General features: G+C 37.0%; 1 protein-coding gene across 1 annotated transcript in view; it reads left to right on the top strand.

The window, feature by feature from the left end:
* UGGT1 (UDP-glucose glycoprotein glucosyltransferase 1) overlaps nucleotides 1–3,136 on the top strand; it is a 68,978-nt gene extending 65,842 nt beyond the window's left edge. The window contains exons 38-39 of the mRNA XM_029284182.1: nucleotides 1,011–1,179; nucleotides 2,213–3,136. Coding sequence (XP_029140015.1) covers nucleotides 1,011–1,179; nucleotides 2,213–2,238 — 195 coding nt within the window. The 3' untranslated portion in view covers nucleotides 2,239–3,136. The remainder of the gene's footprint in view (nucleotides 1–1,010; nucleotides 1,180–2,212) is intronic.
* Nucleotides 3,137–18,121: the final 14,985 nt, after the last annotated feature.

The raw sequence follows: 18,121 nt of genomic DNA, 5'->3' as shown, positions 1-18,121 counted from the left end.
CCTATACCAATATTTCCATTTTGAAGTGCAGTACCCAGAACAGTACCTCAAGTATAGTCTGACGAGTGTAAAGTACAGGGGGACTACTATCTTCTATGAACTGAACACAGTGCTTCATTATATTTAGTTAAGGACTACAGTGTTTTTATTAGCTGCTGGAACATAATGCCTATTCATGCTTGGCATCCAATAGCATTTTTAGGTCCATCTCATATGAGCTGCTATTAAGCCAATTCTTCTTACTCTTCTTTACCAATGAATTTGTGGGCTGGTTGAGGGGTCCTTGGTGCTCGCTGAGCTTGGTTGTTTTCTTGCAGACATTTCATTACCCTAACTAGGTAACATTAAGGACCCCTCATCGTTGGCTGGTCATTTTATCATATCTAGGTTTCAAATTTGCTGATACAGTAGATGAGGTTTTACAAATCTGGAAAAAATGCAGCCCATGGTAGTAATAATGAAACTGAAAAAGAAGAGTAAGATTGATTTTCTATTGCTATAGAAATAACTTAATAAATAATAATAAAATATAATATAATAACATATAGCTTTTTTATTGCTACATTTATAGATCTTATTAATCATGCGGTAAAAGAGAAAAGACTTACGGGAACACGATAGCTGTCTTGAGAAGGGCTGTCACATAGAAGATAGGGCAAAATGATTCAGAATGATTTCAAAAGATATCAAGAAAAAACGTCATTAAAAATTACATTGGAAAAATGATAAAGGCCACAGCTGTTTAACAGTGGAAGATATTGCCTTGGGAGATGGTAGACTTTCCTCGCTGAAGGGCCTTAAGAGGAGCCCAGCTAGCTATCAGTCAGGGGTGCTGCAGTAGTGAAGCTCTCTACCAAGCACGTCACTGGACCAGATGACATCAGGGTCCCCTTCCACAACCTTGTATGATTCTATACCTCGATCTTAAATTCTTAGGGAATGTTCAGTAAAATTTTCCCTTATGTGTATGAAAGCTCCCCGTTGCCATTGACATATGTGTTACATTGCAGTGTAATAATCCAATGACAAAAGAACCCAAGCTGCAGGCAGCAATGAGGATTGTCCCTGAATGGCAGGATTACGATCAAGAAATTAAACAGTTATACAATCAATTCCATGAAGAAAAGGAGTCGGGAGTACTAATTACAACAAATGAAACTGAATCCCAAAGTCAGAAAGGTAATTATTTTTCATGGCCTTCATTATTTTAAGAAATATCTATTTCCCATAGAAGTTGGGAGGTACATGAATGTAACAAGGCAGAAAGGGACTAAAGCCATTGTGTCCCATTTTTTTTAGAAGAGAACTTAAATGTGAGCTGTATTCCTCAAGAACAGGTGATATGTAACTTTTTGAGTCCTTTTTCAACTGAATAGGCTTAAGCGACAGTTGTACCTTGAGCACTGCTTGTAATTTGAGTTCAGCGAAAAAGAAAATATATAAATGGGATTTTTTTTCTTTCTTAATATTGTTTATGGGTAGTACTTGCTTAATGTCCATTCATTCAGCAACTGTTATGATAGCACTGAACAAGGGATACTTACGACCGGCCCTTGTAGTTGTGCCCCTGCGTTCACATGATCACAATTTTTAACCCAAAATTATGATGTTGCTGCATCCCACCATGACATGATTGTCCTTTGTCACCTCCTTCATTGCCGGCTTCTGACCAGTGGAGTCAATGGTGAATCCAGCAGGAGATTGCAAATGGTAATCAGATGACTGTGGAAAATTGCATCAACACATGATTTGCCTAACAATAGCAACTGGGACTGCAACAATTGCCATTGTAAGTTGGTGTGGTCACAGGATGTTGTGCCTTACAAACATGTCACTTAGTGACCAAGTTCCCACTCTCAATTACTATCAGTCAGGACTACCAGGAATATTGTTCATGAATGTATTGCATAATAGTCCGTTTATGAATTTGAAGGTTTTTTTCTGAAAACAACCATTCTACATTTGTTATAAGGTCTCTTATAGGCAGAGCTGTTGTGTAATTTAACCACGTTTGTTTTCTAGTTGAGGCTTCTCTGTCAGAAATAGCGGAATATAATGGAATAGTACTCTCATTTATTTTATCCTTTTGTCATAACAATACATTATTTGCCAGACCTATGCTATTACTGGCATTTAAATGATACGCAGTTATTATATTTATGCTTCTTCATATTTACCTGCATATTTCTCTCTCTCTTTTGTTTTTCTACAGACACGCTATTGCATGGGGAATTATGATCATGGTGACATACTGAGTGAGACTATTTCATAGACAATTTTTCTATCAAATACTAGTTTTTCTTAATACACTTGCAAAACTGCTGAGTAAAATGGAAGGTGGGGGTCATGCATATTAATTGCAATTCAATTGATTCTGACAGATTGAACGGGAACTGGATTATTTGAATTAGCTGAACAGGTATTCTTTGCACCTATGAGAGATTGAAGAATCTACAGAAGGATATGAAAACTGAGTAAAAAAGAGGTATGGGTGAAAAGCCTCTTTTACCAGCTTTTGGCCAAGTCTACCACTTTATGCCAATCTATGTCAATATATCTCTACACCTTTCTCAGGAGTCCAGAGAAAGAGTGAAGACTTAGAGGATGAAATATGGAGAATACACTGGCATTTCCATCATTTCAAGATGCTGAAGTAGAGATTGCTCTTTCATATTTGCACAGGGATTTTTATGATATTTTGGACTGACTAATGCAGTCAGAAGTCAAATGGATTTATTTTTTTTATCATAGACTTTGTCCTAATGGGAAAGTCACAGTTCTTTATTTAAATCTAGTACATTGTGAATATCACATCAGATAACCCATAACTGAGCAAAAATGTCAAAGCAATCCACAACTTTTGAAATATATATTTGCAATTGTGTATTTTAATGAAGCAGACTTCCTGTGGTACTTAACAGCTTTTTCCAATGACAACCTAAAAGGACATTTCTCTCCAATTTATTGAAAACTGCAAAAATATTAGGGCATTAAGACTGCTGTAATTTGTCATCATTCACTGAATGTACTTTTTGTTCATGCAAATCTGTGGAAACTTTTTGATTATGTAAATTTGATAAGTTTATTTTTTTTCCCTCAAAAAAGCGATGTCAGGTGAATAAAGCCTTAGAATTCCTATATTTTTTTTCTTTAATTCCTCTCTTGTTGATCTCATATTCGTAGTAGTTGTCTTGTTTTTGCTCATTATTTATGCACAAGTTTCTGGTCAAATTTTCAATTATACAACCACACTTGCAATAGTGGCGAATAGCTGTAGCTTGAGTGTAGGATGAGGGTGAAGGTTCATTCTCTGAGCTTGTGGGTTGGTTTCCGAATGTTTTGTTACCAGGCCAGGTAACATCTTCAGAGAAGTGTAGGGAATGTCTGTGTCAATGCTCTTCTGTTTATAAGGGCATCAAGTATGGGTGTGTCAAGTGAGGGTCTGGTGATGGGTCTTGTAATGGGTCAGGGGTGAGTCATTAGTGAAAGGCTGGTGATGGGTCTTGTGATGGGAAGGTTACATCAGGTCAGGGTCATTGGGAGGTGAACTGCTGGTGGGAGTGGAAAGGGGACCTTGTGTGGGTTGGTTGAGGGTCGGTGCTGACATCTCCTAAACTCTGCTGAAGATGTTACCTAGCCTGGTAACAAAACGTTTGGAAATCAACCCACAAGCTTGGAGAATGAACGTCCACCCTCAACAAACACATTTATTTAGATGTAAAATGGTATCTGAGGAATGTCCAATTTTGTAATGTTCTCACCTCCCCACTTGTAATACTTTTTGTTACTGCTTTTCAAATGAAATAAGCAATTTTTGTAGAAAAACATTGTATTGTGGATATATTGAACAACTGCCTGCAACTTTGAAACGGTTTCAAATACTTATAACTTGTTTTTTTATATAAAAATGTCCTTTGCTAGAAGAACTAACATCAGAAAACCACCAGATAAAATCTAATCTGTGAGAGAAAAATGGGTTTGCAATTCACATCTAATATTGGATATTGAGAACAAATTCCAAGCTTTTCTTGGCAAGGAATAATTTCTAATTTTGCATTCATATTATGAATTCTATGAATTATTATTATCTACATTGAGTGTAGAATTTAAAGTGCAGGCTTGTAAGATTTAAAACATTGTAAAATTGTATCATAATGCAAGGACACACTATAATCCCTCATTTGAAAAGTCATGTCTTGGTTTGTGTTGAAATGTTTATAAAGTAATACAAGTAGTCTTCACTTGCCAACCACTCAGTCAGTGACCACTCAAAGTTCGACCACAATTGAAAAAAGACTTATGACCGGTCCTGAAAGTTGCAGCAGTTGCAGCATCCCTGTAATCACACAGTTGCGATTCAGGTGCTCAGGAACTGGCACATATTTATTTATTTCCTTGTTCATTTTTTATTTATATCCCACCTTTATTATTTTTACAAATAATAAATATTTTTACAAATAATAATATCTTTACAACATATCCAGCACGCCTTCCTCCTTCTATTTTCCCCACAGTAACAGCCCTATGAGGTGTGTTAGGCTGAGGGAGAATGATTGACCCGAAGTCACCCAGTTGGCTTACATGGCTTTCATTTATGACACTGCTTGGAGCACCCTGCAGTCATGTGACCGCCATTTGCAATTTTCACAGACAGCGTCCGACAAGCAAGGTCATTGGGGAAGCCAGCAGAAAAGTAAAAGTCGGAGACACTTGATGTTCACTTAACAACTACAGGTGATTCGCTTAACAGCTTAACAATTGTGGTCAGAACTGATGTCATAAGTTGGCATGGTCATGTGACATTTCACTTAACAGCCATATCACTTAGGGACAGAGTTACTGCTCCCAATTGCAGTCAGTAAGTGAGGACTTTGAGGCAGGATAGTTTGTTGCTGCTCTTGGAGAATTTTTATTCTGGAGGCACCTGACATAATTTTCAGGTCTCAAGGAACCCCTGCATAAAATCATACATACCCCCTTCCAGTGCAGCACATTTCTAATCTACAATCCACATTTTAAAATATTTACAGCAACATGAAAGCTGCAGGCTGGCAGCTGAGTCATGGTGTGTGAAAATTCCCATTGCACAATGTGCAATGCATAAAGTCCCAAAATGATGTGGTTTTTTTTCAGTCTTGATCCCTTGCAAAATCCCAGTGTTTTATGGAATCCCAGTTGATAAAGACTATTCTAGAACAACAGCAAGCAATTGTTGTTACAGTCAAGAGCTGCACTTGGTTTATATTACATTTAGGCTACAAATAATACATTAGTGGAAGAGTAACATCACAGGAGAAGGGTGAAGAATGAATATTCAGCTTTCTTGTATTTATTATATTTTTAATTTTACTAAGGGTTATATAGTCAACATGTGCTAGCTTCAATGCATTTATTTACACAAATGTTCTTCATAATTTTACTGCCAGATTTTTGCAGTTTGATGTTGGGTGAAAAACTACCTGTCACAGACTGATCTCCCTGATCCTAGATTACAATCTTAGATGAAAATTACATAGTATTTTCTAGAATACAGGTAATATTTTAGGGACAGGGCAGTTATTTGGAAGGTTAGGAAATCAAATAGCTTCTTGTGCTGTTTCCTTTAGTAACCCAATGTTGACGCATAGTTTAGCAGCAGCAACTTTTGTGCTTTAATGTCACTAATTAATTTTGTTTTATGAATTATTCAAGGGTTCAATGCCAATACAATGCTCTTTCATGAGTGAACAGTGTCCCGTTGCTTATAAAACAAATATGGCTTCCACTGTTTTCCTCAGATCCTTTTCTTCTTCTTCTTTACTTCCCCTTTTACTGCTTTGGGTATCGAGGGATCAGATCCTTTTTGATTGCCATCATGAAAATATCTTTAGAGCTTTCAGAGCAGTATTTTCTGTCCAATTTTGTTACTTTCTCCCTTTGCATTTTCTTTTTTATCATTTAGTTGCTCAATTAATGGCCTTTTCTTTTATTTAAGCACCCTATGTTATTACAGCACTTTTCATACTTGCAGCCTCTTCATCTCAGTTGCTGTTCACAGCAGATTTCATGAATAGCCCATTCTTTGAGCACTGAGATCCATCATCTGGAACAATTGATACAAGTTAATGTCCTCAGGATTGTGTAGCTTTACCATTTCTAATTCAAATGCAGTTGCTTCCGACGATACTCCTAATTCTACAATTAGTGAGATGTCCAAACTAGATTTTAAGGAAAAACTCATTCTGCACTGAGAGATAAGGAAAAAGAAACTGGCCTCATCCATAGGCCATTTGTCTAATGATAAGGAAGGAAATTTTAGGTGACATTTCTATGCTCTCCAAGTGCCAATGAATATGTGAAGGCACAACGAGGAAGGTGGTGTAAAAGCTGTGTGTTTTAATATCTGACTCAGTCCTCAGCCCTGAATCAAAACACCCAGTCTGGGATGATGGACTTTTCTTTAGGGACAAGTTCTTTACTAAGAACTCAGTAACATCTTGGTTAAGGTGCAAGCACTCAAGACAATGACTAAAATGATGTATCTTTGGTTTTTGAAACTGTTCTCTTACTGATCTTAATACTAACATTGGAAAAGTCAGTTGTGGCATTTATCTCTTCATCCTACACTTAAAACAATTTCTAAAGTCACTCCATTCTCCTTTTAACGTTAATGAAAAAGTCATTTTGAACCACTGATTTGTCTTTCTTGTTACATGAAATATGTGTTAATGGCAGTGTGAGTCAGTGTGAATCCAAGATGTTGGTGAGTGATGTGCACTTTGGTTAATTCTCCTCATAGGAACCAAACCAGATATTTTGCTTTTTACCTCTTAGGGCTGTGAAATCTGAACAGTCGGGATGGTTGTAGCTGTAACTTTTATCATTCTGATAAAAGTAAACTTTTGCTATCATTTAACAGTCCCAACTTTCCCCAACACTATCAGAAGCCCATCTATTCATGGCATAGTGACATCTGCAGCAATGGGCACATTCCATTGAATGAATTATGCAGAGTAGATGCATAGACATAGCCATCAATATTTGTAGTGCACAACTAGATGAATATACAGTAACATGAGAGAGTCTTTAACTGTGGAATGTTTTAAATGAGGGCGCTGAGTGTATGCAAACCCCAAGTGTACGAGTTCATAAGTGACTGGTTTAAGATCATTAGTTTCAAATGAGTAACCAGTTATGAGCCACTTATAGTCCTACAGAAACAACATTCTCCAGCATTATTTTGCTTTAAAATCTGATTGAACTTAAATATCATATAATATTTTAGATAACAAAATTATGTCAGTATGCTGGCCAGTATACAATATGAATATAGAATATTTAAAGAGTATCACTTCTTATACTAATAATTTAAATTTTGTGGGGTTTTTTTAATGCTGCTTATGAGCCTGAGAACTATATAATACATGCTACTGGTATCTGTTATGGATTGTAAAATAGGAAATGGGTGTCTTTAAATTTTCCATACTGAAAATAAACAAGTAATGTAGAATGGAATATGGCACACTATAGTATCTCATATTCAGGGCAGAGAATTTTATCTTCATTTTATAAAAGTGAAATAAATTATGGCTTACCATACATTCTCTCTAAAGAAAAGACTTTGCTACAAACTCCCATGCAGATTGTTTTTTGTTGTGCATATAGGTAAAGAAGCATTTAGCTCTAGATTAGTTCTGTCATCTTTGTACAATTATTTGTAATGTACAGCATATGGAAAAATAAGAAGCACGAGGACAACTGAGGAAAATGAATTTGTCATCTCAAATGTATGATTCAACATGAAGATTTGTGCCTATCCTAATCAGAATGATATGATGAAAGTCTAAGTGTGAATAAAGATTTAATTTAAAGATTTAAAGTTCTTGAATGAGCTACGAGCTTCATAATTTATACTTTCCAAAATTGGACTATGATTTTTATGTTCATACTACCAATGAATCATAAAGTATAATACTGCTGTACATTTTTTAAAAGGTGATACTTGGAAAGTTTAATAAATTTGTTTTACTCTGAAAGCTTTATCTACCTGCAAACAAGATTTCTTTTAACACAGCGTATATCCTGATTGTGGATATATGAAAAATAAAAGTAATAAAATTGAAGCCAGTTTTACCTACATTACAATTGTTATACTCAGGTCAAATGATATACAGGTCATATTGATTTGAATTATTGTTTCCTAACTGTAGCAGCTCCCAGACAAGTGGAAGATAAAAATGCCAATTTTGAACAGTCCTGTCCTTCCTACCCTTTATTGGCTCTTAACTTCAAGGGAGGAACTAGAGTCTTTAGTGAAATTTGATATTTAGATATTAGCGGGTGAATAATGGCTTGTTAGTCACATGTTTAGTAAAAGGGATCAAGGATTAACAAGGGCCTGAAAACGAAAGGAAATATAAAAACTTGTTAGATCAGTTGTGATTTTTTTATGAAGGATGGCTACAGCTGATCCTGATTTCTCTACTTACATTAGTTACATTTTATATTTATATTTGCTTATTTCCGAGCTTGTGTACTTTCACTTCTGGGAATTGATACTAGGAAAAATGTTTAATTATGAAAGCTAGTTGGCTAAAAATAGAGGTTGGCTTCCAAAACCATTATTGTGTGATCATTAACATTTGGTTTTTGCAATACTTTGAATTCAATTAAGAAAAGATGCTTTAGAACAGGGGTTCCCAACCCCTGGTCTGTGGACCAGTGCTGGGCCGCGGCATGCCAGCAACCGGTCTGCACAAACAAGCAAAGCCCCATCTGCGAGATGCAGGCAGCATACAAAACCATGCATCCTCCGGTCCATGGAAAAACCTCTCTCCACGGAAGCTGTCCCTGGTGCCCAAAAGATTGGTTCTGCTTTAGAACAGTATTTTTCAAATCCAGCAGCTTTATGATGTGTGGACTTCCGCTCCCTTAATTCTCCATCCAGCATGCAGAGTGTTGGTCCACAGATCTTAAAGCTGCTGAGGTTGAGAAACACTGCTTTAGAGTATCAACATAGCATCTGTCTGCAACATCTTAAGCAGTTACATTTCTCCAAAGGAGTATATATGGCTTTTTAAAAATGTTGCAGACAGCTGCTACATTCGCATGGTCCCTCACCTTTTGGAGATTGTAGAAAAACAGATTCTTATCCATTCCATGCTGTTGAATATTTTAAAATGTAAGCAACGTCTCATCCCTTTCCAAATTTCATTCAGTGCCTTTTAATTTTTGTTTATTTTCCATTACCACATTAATGCTAAGGGATGTTTCATGTTTCTTCTTTATGCACATTTTTAGCGGGTGTGTGTTTATCTCTTGGAATCAAAAACTGTTAAATCAGTTAAATAATAGTGTTTTGTTATCTATTTAGAAAAGATCACTATCAATCTGACATGGTTTTCTGTTGGCAATTCAAAATAATCAATTTTATTGAATATATTTGTCTCCCTTTGTGGAATGTTTCAGGACAACATAATGCAATGAAATTTAAATGTGCAAATAAAGTCACAAGATCAAATACATTATGTTGTAAACATACAGCCAACTAACCTTAGTCACTTAGTCATTAAATCAGTTAAGGCAAGCCGAACAAATATCTTCATAGAGTTTTAATTCTGACTGAAGAAGCTTCTTAGATGAGAAGCGAAATGTCTTCAAGGAAAAAACAATGTCCAGTTGCCTTTTGAAAAAACACATTTGAAACAGAGTTTTATTTACTTAACAGATTTTTATAGCTGTCTATGTTATGTAACAACTCACAAATAATAAAATAGTAAAAAAAAAAAAGTAAAAAGCACAAAAGCCAACAAAATAACACTTCAGCACCTCAAACAGAACCCTTTCCCACACATCCAGAGACATTTTCCAGGGTTTGTGGGAAAAGCCAGATCTTTACAGTTTTGGAAAAGTCAGGCATGCAGGAGCCTATGGAACTCACAGGACAGGGGCAGCTACCCAGAGGTGTGCTACCAAGATCCCACTGGATGGCAACCTTTTAGGGAAGGGAGCTAGAGTGTGCCCAACCTATCAGGCCTAGTGGAATTGGCAGGTGACCTCAGGGAGAGGCAGTCCCGCAAGCAGCCTGCTCCTCTAACATACAAGGTTTTAAAGGTGATAACCAGCACCTTGAACCACACCCAGAAAGAAGCAAAGTCAGTGCAGCTCTCGCAGCAATGTGGCGTAACATGGGTAAACCATGGTGCACCCAAAACTGCATGTGCTGCTGCACGCTAGACGGCTGTAATTTCTGAATGGTCTTCAAGGGCAGCCCTATGTAGACAGCACTGCAATAATTCCACATGGAGTAATGAGGATGTAAGTGACTATGAGCAAGGCCTCCCAATGCAGCAAATGGTGCAATTGACACACAAGATGGATCTATATAAAAGTCCCCCTAGCTATGGCTGCCACCTGCTCTTTGAGCAGGCGCTGTGAGTCCAGGAGGATCCCAATGAGGGTATGCAACCTGGGAAGAGTCAAAGTTGGTATCTTACCCAAATCAGATTAAAAATATAACACAATCAAATAAAACAAAGAAATTTTGAGTGTCCTTGGTGTCTCAGATTCAAGTAGGCAAATCATTCAAGAAAAACATTCTGGTTTTATTTTGTAGGTCAAATGAAGACTGAAAACATGACTTAAAAGATAACTCTCTAAATAAAGAGTAGCACTTAGTTCAAGGTCCACCAAGCATTGCTGGCTAGGAGGCAAACTTGGAATTTGGAGAGCATTGCCTCATGTTGTGATGTCACTATTGAGATGGATGTAGTCAGTTATAAAATAGCATTTTTTTACTCAAAAATGTTGGACTACTCCTTGTCAATCTCTATAAGACATTTTCTCCATTTACCTCTTTTTCTGTGCATAAACACATACATCATAAAGTACTAAATTTCCAGTGAGTTATTATCCATTATTTTATTAGTTGGTGGTGCATTTGGTGGCCTTGGCCACAATGTTAAGAATCTAAGCTTAGAACAAACAAAAATATTTAAGGCAGAGATAGAGAACCTGTATTTTGTAAGTCTGATCCAGTCCATCTTCTCGATCAAATAAATGTTTCCCAATCTATAATCAATTATTACATCCCAATGGAATTTATACCACACAGTAATTTTAATTCTGTGTTTGAATTCTATGATAGATTCTGCCATTTTCAAACTAAATAAACTCAGGGAGAAGCTACTCTGGTAAATATGATGATGGCATTGAAAACAGGCTATAGCTGCCACATGCCTGGATGTCTGTGTGGGCAAAGAATGAATTGGAATTTTATCCCAGCCAATTTAATTAAAACTTAACCTAAAACAAGCATCATTACAACATTTCTAGGGAAAAAATAGCAAAAGATGTAGCAGATGCTGCTGAGAAATTTATCAGTTTGTTTTGGGCGGGATGGAATTCCATGTCATGAAATAGATCACTAGGAATATTCATTCATTCATTCATTCATTCATTCATTCATTCATTCATTCATTCATTCATTCATATTTATATAGCTGTCCCTGTCACAATCAAGTGATTCTGGGTGGCATACACAAAGTTAAAAAGAAAATATACAAATTAATGTTATCAAAGAGCCACATATAATGATATAATGTGGCATATTTTCATCTGTGGAAGATTTTACATTAGAAATCCAGAATTCAAGACATTAGAGATGAATTCAGGTTTGTATGGTAATTGTTTGCTATTAAGTTGAATAAACAGATTAGTAGCAAATTCGATGCAACAACAGGAAATAACACTGGAGGAAAAGACAAATGTGACTCGTTTGTATTTGCAAGAGGAATTACCTAATTTTTATTTTTGGAACCACTTTTAAACAGAACACAACTTTTGATACGCACTCATATAGAACATAAAATACAGTGATGCACTTTCTTAATTACCTAAGTATGAAGAAAAATGTCTGTTAGCAAAATTGCTTGCGACATGTGTTTATCAGTAACAAAAAAACTCTACTAGCTACCGCTTTGAACCAACCTATGTTTAAATCTTCATGGAGGGAACCACTCCTGTCTTTTTGTTGAGGCACAGTAAAACTTGGCTATAAAGAGAATGCAAATTGTGTTTACATTCTTTTTGCCAATTCAAGAATGTGAGCAACGGACATTAATGCATGTGTGAGGAGATATTTATTTATTTAGATTTAGGCACTGGGCAATTTCAAAGCTGTTTACAATGTCAAATAGAAAATAGAAAAAAAAACACAATGCAATAGAAATAATAAAGAAAGCATCCAACTTATTAATACAAACACATACAAAACATCACTCAGTCAGGCTTAACAGATGATATCTCAGATATTTGGAGGTAAGAGGTTTTGTAGAATGGATGCTATCTATGAATTCCCTCAAATGGCTCCATGGCAAAGCTAATCTAGATAGTCCTCAACTTACAACCACAACTGGGACTGCGAACTTCCGCTGCTAAGTGATATGTTTAAGTATTGTCATGTTAATTTTATAATCCTTTTGGTGCAGTCATTAAGCAAATTCAGTTCCCTCCCACCCACCCCCATTGAGTTTGTTTGTCAGAAGATGGCTGCAAAAGATGCAAACGGTTATCATGTCATGGTTCCGACAGATGAAACTCTTCAAAAGAACTTTGAGGCATTGTTTAGCTTAAAGAATCTTTTATTCGAGAAACAAAGTATCGGCACTCCATAGTTGTAACCAAAAACTAAGTTCCCCTGGTACAAAGTAACAAAGCACAATTCCCTCCTCCAATAAACAGTCATAAATAACATTCCCCAATTAGCTTGAAGCGCGGGCTTTCTCCCCAGCTCTCCAGCCCGCCAAAACTCTATCAACTCTGGGCCCAATGACCTTGGGTTCCCACGGCTGAGTTATTATTGTTATGACTAGCTGGACTCTCATCCACATTCCCCCTCCCAGCATCAACTAACTCTAAAAGCAATAGAGGAAAATGGCTGCATTTTCATCTGTTGTCAAAACAAGAACATCCGATGTTAGCAGCATTGACATCGACCTCAGGACTCTGCAACCATTGTAAACACATGACGGTTGCCAAGTGCCCAAATTTTGATCATGTGACCACAGGAACTCTGTGATGGTCATAAGTACAAGGACCAATCATAACCCACTTTTTTTTCAGTATCATCATAACTTCAGTTGCTAAGCGAATGATTGTAAGTTGAAGATTGTAACTTTCCTGAGGCCCAATGCTTTTCTGCCATCCTGGAGTCATTCATCACTTTCATGCTTCTTTTTCATCCATCCCCCACACTTGCAGGGAGAATATAAGGCATGACAGAAATAATTAATGGTGGCGGTAAGAACTACAGAAATATAGGCTAGAATGAGATGATTTCAAAACTGGTTCCTCCATCTATTTGGCTTCATCACCTTCCTCCAAATATGGAAAGTAATGTTTCCAAATATGGAAAGAAATAAGAAAGTAATGTTGTTCTTAGGGGAACCATATGGAATACCATAGTTCCAACCCTTATTTTTATGGGGTTGTTTTTACAACAAGGGAAGAAATATTTTTATTAAAAGTTCTATGTTCCCATGCATATAAGGATTTGAGTACATTTTCATAATGCAGAATTATCGAATGAAATAATTCTCAGCTTTAATACTGTTTTCCATCAAGAGTCTCTTGTTGAGATAGGCAGCTATAAAATTAAAGGAAATGGCTTTTCCTTTGTAGAAGAATTCAGAAATCCTGAAGTAGGAAAAGAAGTCAACCAAGAGAGATCCTTACAACATCAAAAAGGACAGAATTTCACAGTTTAAAAACACTCCACGTGTTCCAGTCACTGAATTTTTAATTTTATCTCCTTAAAGACTAACATGGTATTTTAACATATGGTACCATACATCTAGAAGTATTTTTTTGCCAAAAAACATGTTCTGATGAGCCATACCCAATCTGGGAAACATTTAAATGCTATCAATCGCATATAATTCTTCCTTTTCACTTAGGAAGCATGGATGAAGCTCTGTCTTGTCCTTTTGAAAATAAGATAAATTTCAGATTGCTACTCTTGCACTTCATTTTCTTACATGTCAGCTAACCTTGCTATTCCTCAGTGAATGAAATATTTCTTTGAAGTAAGAAGTCTGAATTTTCTTTCTGTTCTCATATTATCACCACAAGGTCTGTTTCAAACTGTTTTCAAAAGAAAACAAAGCTGTGTTCATGCAGTATAACATAGCATAACTAGTTTGGTGCAAAGGTGCAGGACTGCGAGTTCTAGTCTTCCCTGAGGCATGAAAATCAGCTGATTGACTTTGGTCCAGTCACTCTTTTACAGAGTTGTGGGAAAAAACAGGAGAGGGGGTATCATGTATGTCTCCTTAAATAGCAGAAAATAAGGATGTGATAAAAAAAAATACTACGTTTAAAAGCTGAATTAATCAGTGTGCACCACCATGCCACACACGCCCTCCCCCTGTACATAGTGAAAACTGCATTTTAACAGGATATACCTATGTGTCAGGAAAAATGGAAAGATATGGATGAGGGTGGATAGTCCCCCCCGGCCCAAATTGTCCAACGTGACACTAACCCTGATTATACCACAACATTTTTCTTCAACTTTCCTCTGATTAAAATAATATTAAATTAGGAAATTACAACTTCCCAGTTTTTTTTACCAACTGAAAGTATTGTAAAAATAGTTAGCTCATAAAAGACCCAGCTGTTGTGTGTTGTGCACTGCAGATGCACAAATGGAGTCTGTAAGGCGTAATTTAAAAAGTCAAGATGTGGCCACAATGGTGCAAGTGCTGCATGTGCACTGCATATATAAAATGGGCAGAGCTATAATTGCCACCCTGATAACCTCACTGACCACACCCTGTGGACATCCAATAGCCTGAAGATACAGTAATTGATTGAAGGAGGGTGTTGCAGGGTTGTTCATGCCATTTTGAATTTCTGGAAACTATGACTTGTCCCTAAGATTTGTTGGGGTTACAAAATCTGATTTCTGGACATTCAAAATGGATAATGTAATAAACCATAAAACTTGGTTAGCTGATCTGTGGAATTGACACAAAAAGGTAGCATGAGAATGCTGTTTGAATTTTAATTTACAGACCACCATTGCTCTCTAGTCCTGAACGTTTATCCAGTGGCATGGCAAATCATATATAAACCAAGTGGTGGGATTCAGCAGGTTCGCACCACTTTGGCAGAACCGGTAGCTAATTTTTTGTTGCCCAGGCCCAGAATGGACTTCCGGAAGTGGCATCCACACAGAGAACCGGTTGTTCACATATTTGAATCCCACCACTGTATAAACCCCACAATGTTCTTTATTTTCTTCCTAGTAGGTAAAGATTAAATTACAGTAGCTTTTCAATGTCCTTATAGTTTTGAAAGGCTTCCATGTCCAGTGTAAAGATAAGTCATAAACAGAAAGAGCAGGGAACATGGAATTGATAGCACCTAAAGTGTACTTAAATTTTATATTTTAAAATTTGCACTTACCTTTTATCAATTAATCTACTTATGTTTTTGCAATTTTTATTTTGTGCTTTTGTCTGTTGCTGACTGATGACATATTTTCCTTCTTAGTGATGCCCAAGTTGCCACTTTATGTTGCGACCATTATCTGATCTGCTGCACAAAGGGCTTTCTTGCAGTCATTCCTATCACAATGGAATTTAAAAAAAAGTTTATTTCTCATTTATGGAATTAATTAAAGAGGAGCTGTATTTCATAAACACAATTCTGTTTCAAAATGGTATGACAAATAGCGGTAATATTTTGCAAAGGTGCATTTTCATTCAGAGTTCTTTCGATAGTTCTTTGAAAGAGTTCTTTTGAACAGGGGAAAAAAAGCACAAAAGGAACTGTCACTTTGTTTCTTCAAAGGCTCACTGTGGAATGGCCCGACTTTCTAGCTGCTAAAGAACAGTTTGATGCATTCTTTTTAATGGCTGCTTTCTCATTATGCCTTTCAAGTGAAATACTGTACCTTTTGTCCCCAAAACTAGAGCGCACTGATTTCAGACAGTGCCCTCCTGTAGGTTGACTGGGCAATGCATGAAATGCAATTCAGATTTTAGGTGCTGCTGAAGCATTGGAAAAGCAAGCAGCTCTAGAGGACCTAACAATGCTGGTGACTCATGGATATGATGAGGGCGGGGAATGAAGAACAAAGAAGAAACCAGACTTAATTGTTTGTTCCTCCCACCCCCTTGCAATAGCTTGCAATAGCAATTCTCAGCTGCTACAGTATTTGAAAAGAGATTTATTTTGTTTGTCTGTTTGTTTTTTAGTGTGTTTTTTTTCTTGATTGGTAACCAGAAGCTTGGCCTTTGGGCCTGTGGTGTTGCAGTTTTCCATATTGCTGAGAAGGGGAGAATGTGCTTAGAATGTATTCCATTCTCCACATCTAAACAATGGATTTTCCTACTGCAGGCTTAAGATGCTGGACTCCCATGTGTAATTTGGCTGGAAAGGAAGCAGATTTAAGACATCTCTTTCCTTTCCTTTGTCCACAGTAATAGCCTGATATTCTGTTTAAATCAATCTTTCTCAACCTCAGCAACCTTAGTGGCCTAAAGCTCCCAGAATTGTGAAGATTCAGAGCAAAATATTCCAGTATTGTCCTAGTAGATGCTTATTACTTTTCTCTGTGGAAGTAGGAAAAAAAATTATTATTCTAAAAACTGTCAGGAGGCCTGATGGAGGAGAAAAATAGGGTCTCAGGGGCCAACCAGACAAACATCAGCATGTAAAACTTTCATGGGAACTTTTTTGTAATCCTGCTTTATTCATAGTTTTTGGAAAGTAGAAAGAGTTGGATTCTCTTTTGATCATACAAGGCAGCATAGGTGGTATTTCAGCTCAAACTTTCACAAAAATTCCTCCCCTTTATAGCTTCTGTCTTAAAGACTCTCATATATACAGTATTAAAAAGAATGATTTATTGCGACTTCCTCTAGTATTTCTTGGATAACTATTTCCATGCCTGAGAAACTACAGCTTTTTCCAGTGACTTCGTGCCTGATCTATTCTGTTGTTCTCTATATTAGCTATAGGCAGTCCTTGTTTAATAATCATTTTCCAGTAAATGTTCAAAATTATGTACACCTGCACACCCTCTTGCACATCCAGCAACAGCCACCCCCAGCCCTGCTGCATTCACACTGCACCAGCCACTCACAGCTCTCTCCCACTTGGCAACAGCCATTTGCTTCCCTACCAGCCTGATTTTTAGTTGCCTGAGATGTGCAGCTTCCTGCCAGCTTTGCCCTTGCTTGCTGGAAGTCAACAGGAAGTTGCAGAGAGATCATTGCTTAATGGTCTGTAGTCCTTGCTTAACAATGGTAAATGGGAGAACTAGGATTGGCATTGCTAAGTGATGCGATCATATGATCTCACCCTTTACAACCGCATCACTTAGAAAGGGAAATTCTGGTCCCAATTGCCATCATAACCTGAGGCTACTTGTTCTAAACTCCTTCCTTATAGTTAATCAAGAGCATTGATTATGTTTAGTGGGTGATTATTAAGATTAATGGCATGCTGATTTTCCTTCTTTGAATGTTCTTCTCTCCCTGGCCTGATAATGATCTTTCATGTTCTGGTTCTCCCCCATCTTCAGTTATCTTCTATTACTTCTGGAACCCTTCTGTGGCCTTTACTTATCCTGGCACCATCAAATCTTCAAGAGCCATACCGTCTAGGTGTATTTTGGTTCCCTACCCACCTTCTTCCCAACTCATCAACTCATTTTCACTTGTTTTCTCCTCTGCTGTGAGAAGGTACCTGGGTTTGTGAATATGTGAGAAGCGACTTATCTAGTTTACTCCCTATTTTCTTCACCCAAACTGATCACTGCAAGTACAGTTTGTCTTCTATAACTATAAATTCTAGATTCTGTTACATAACTTTTCCCTTAAAATGAGGGTTTAGGTAGCTTTCCCAAGCCTTACTTTGGACATATTCATGAATGTTTTTCAGATAACAATTTCTGGGTTAGTTCTATATCTAGACAGAAAATCAGCAACCTGATACAATTTCTCTGGCTACTACCTTGAGGAATAAGCCTCTTTTTAATGGCATTGTATATTTGTTTCCTCTGGGTAAGAATGCTGTTAAAAGATAGAGCATATACTGGATAATGAACAGCAAATGGGGCTGTACCTTACCT

The sequence above is a fragment of the Protobothrops mucrosquamatus genome, unplaced genomic scaffold (genome assembly GCF_001527695.2).
Source record: "Protobothrops mucrosquamatus isolate PMUCROS unplaced genomic scaffold, P.Mucros_1.0 scaffold413, whole genome shotgun sequence".
Lineage (NCBI taxonomy): Eukaryota > Metazoa > Chordata > Lepidosauria > Squamata > Viperidae > Protobothrops > Protobothrops mucrosquamatus.
The sequence above is the reverse complement of the archived record's forward strand: the minus strand, read 5'-3'. Positions and strand labels throughout refer to the sequence as shown.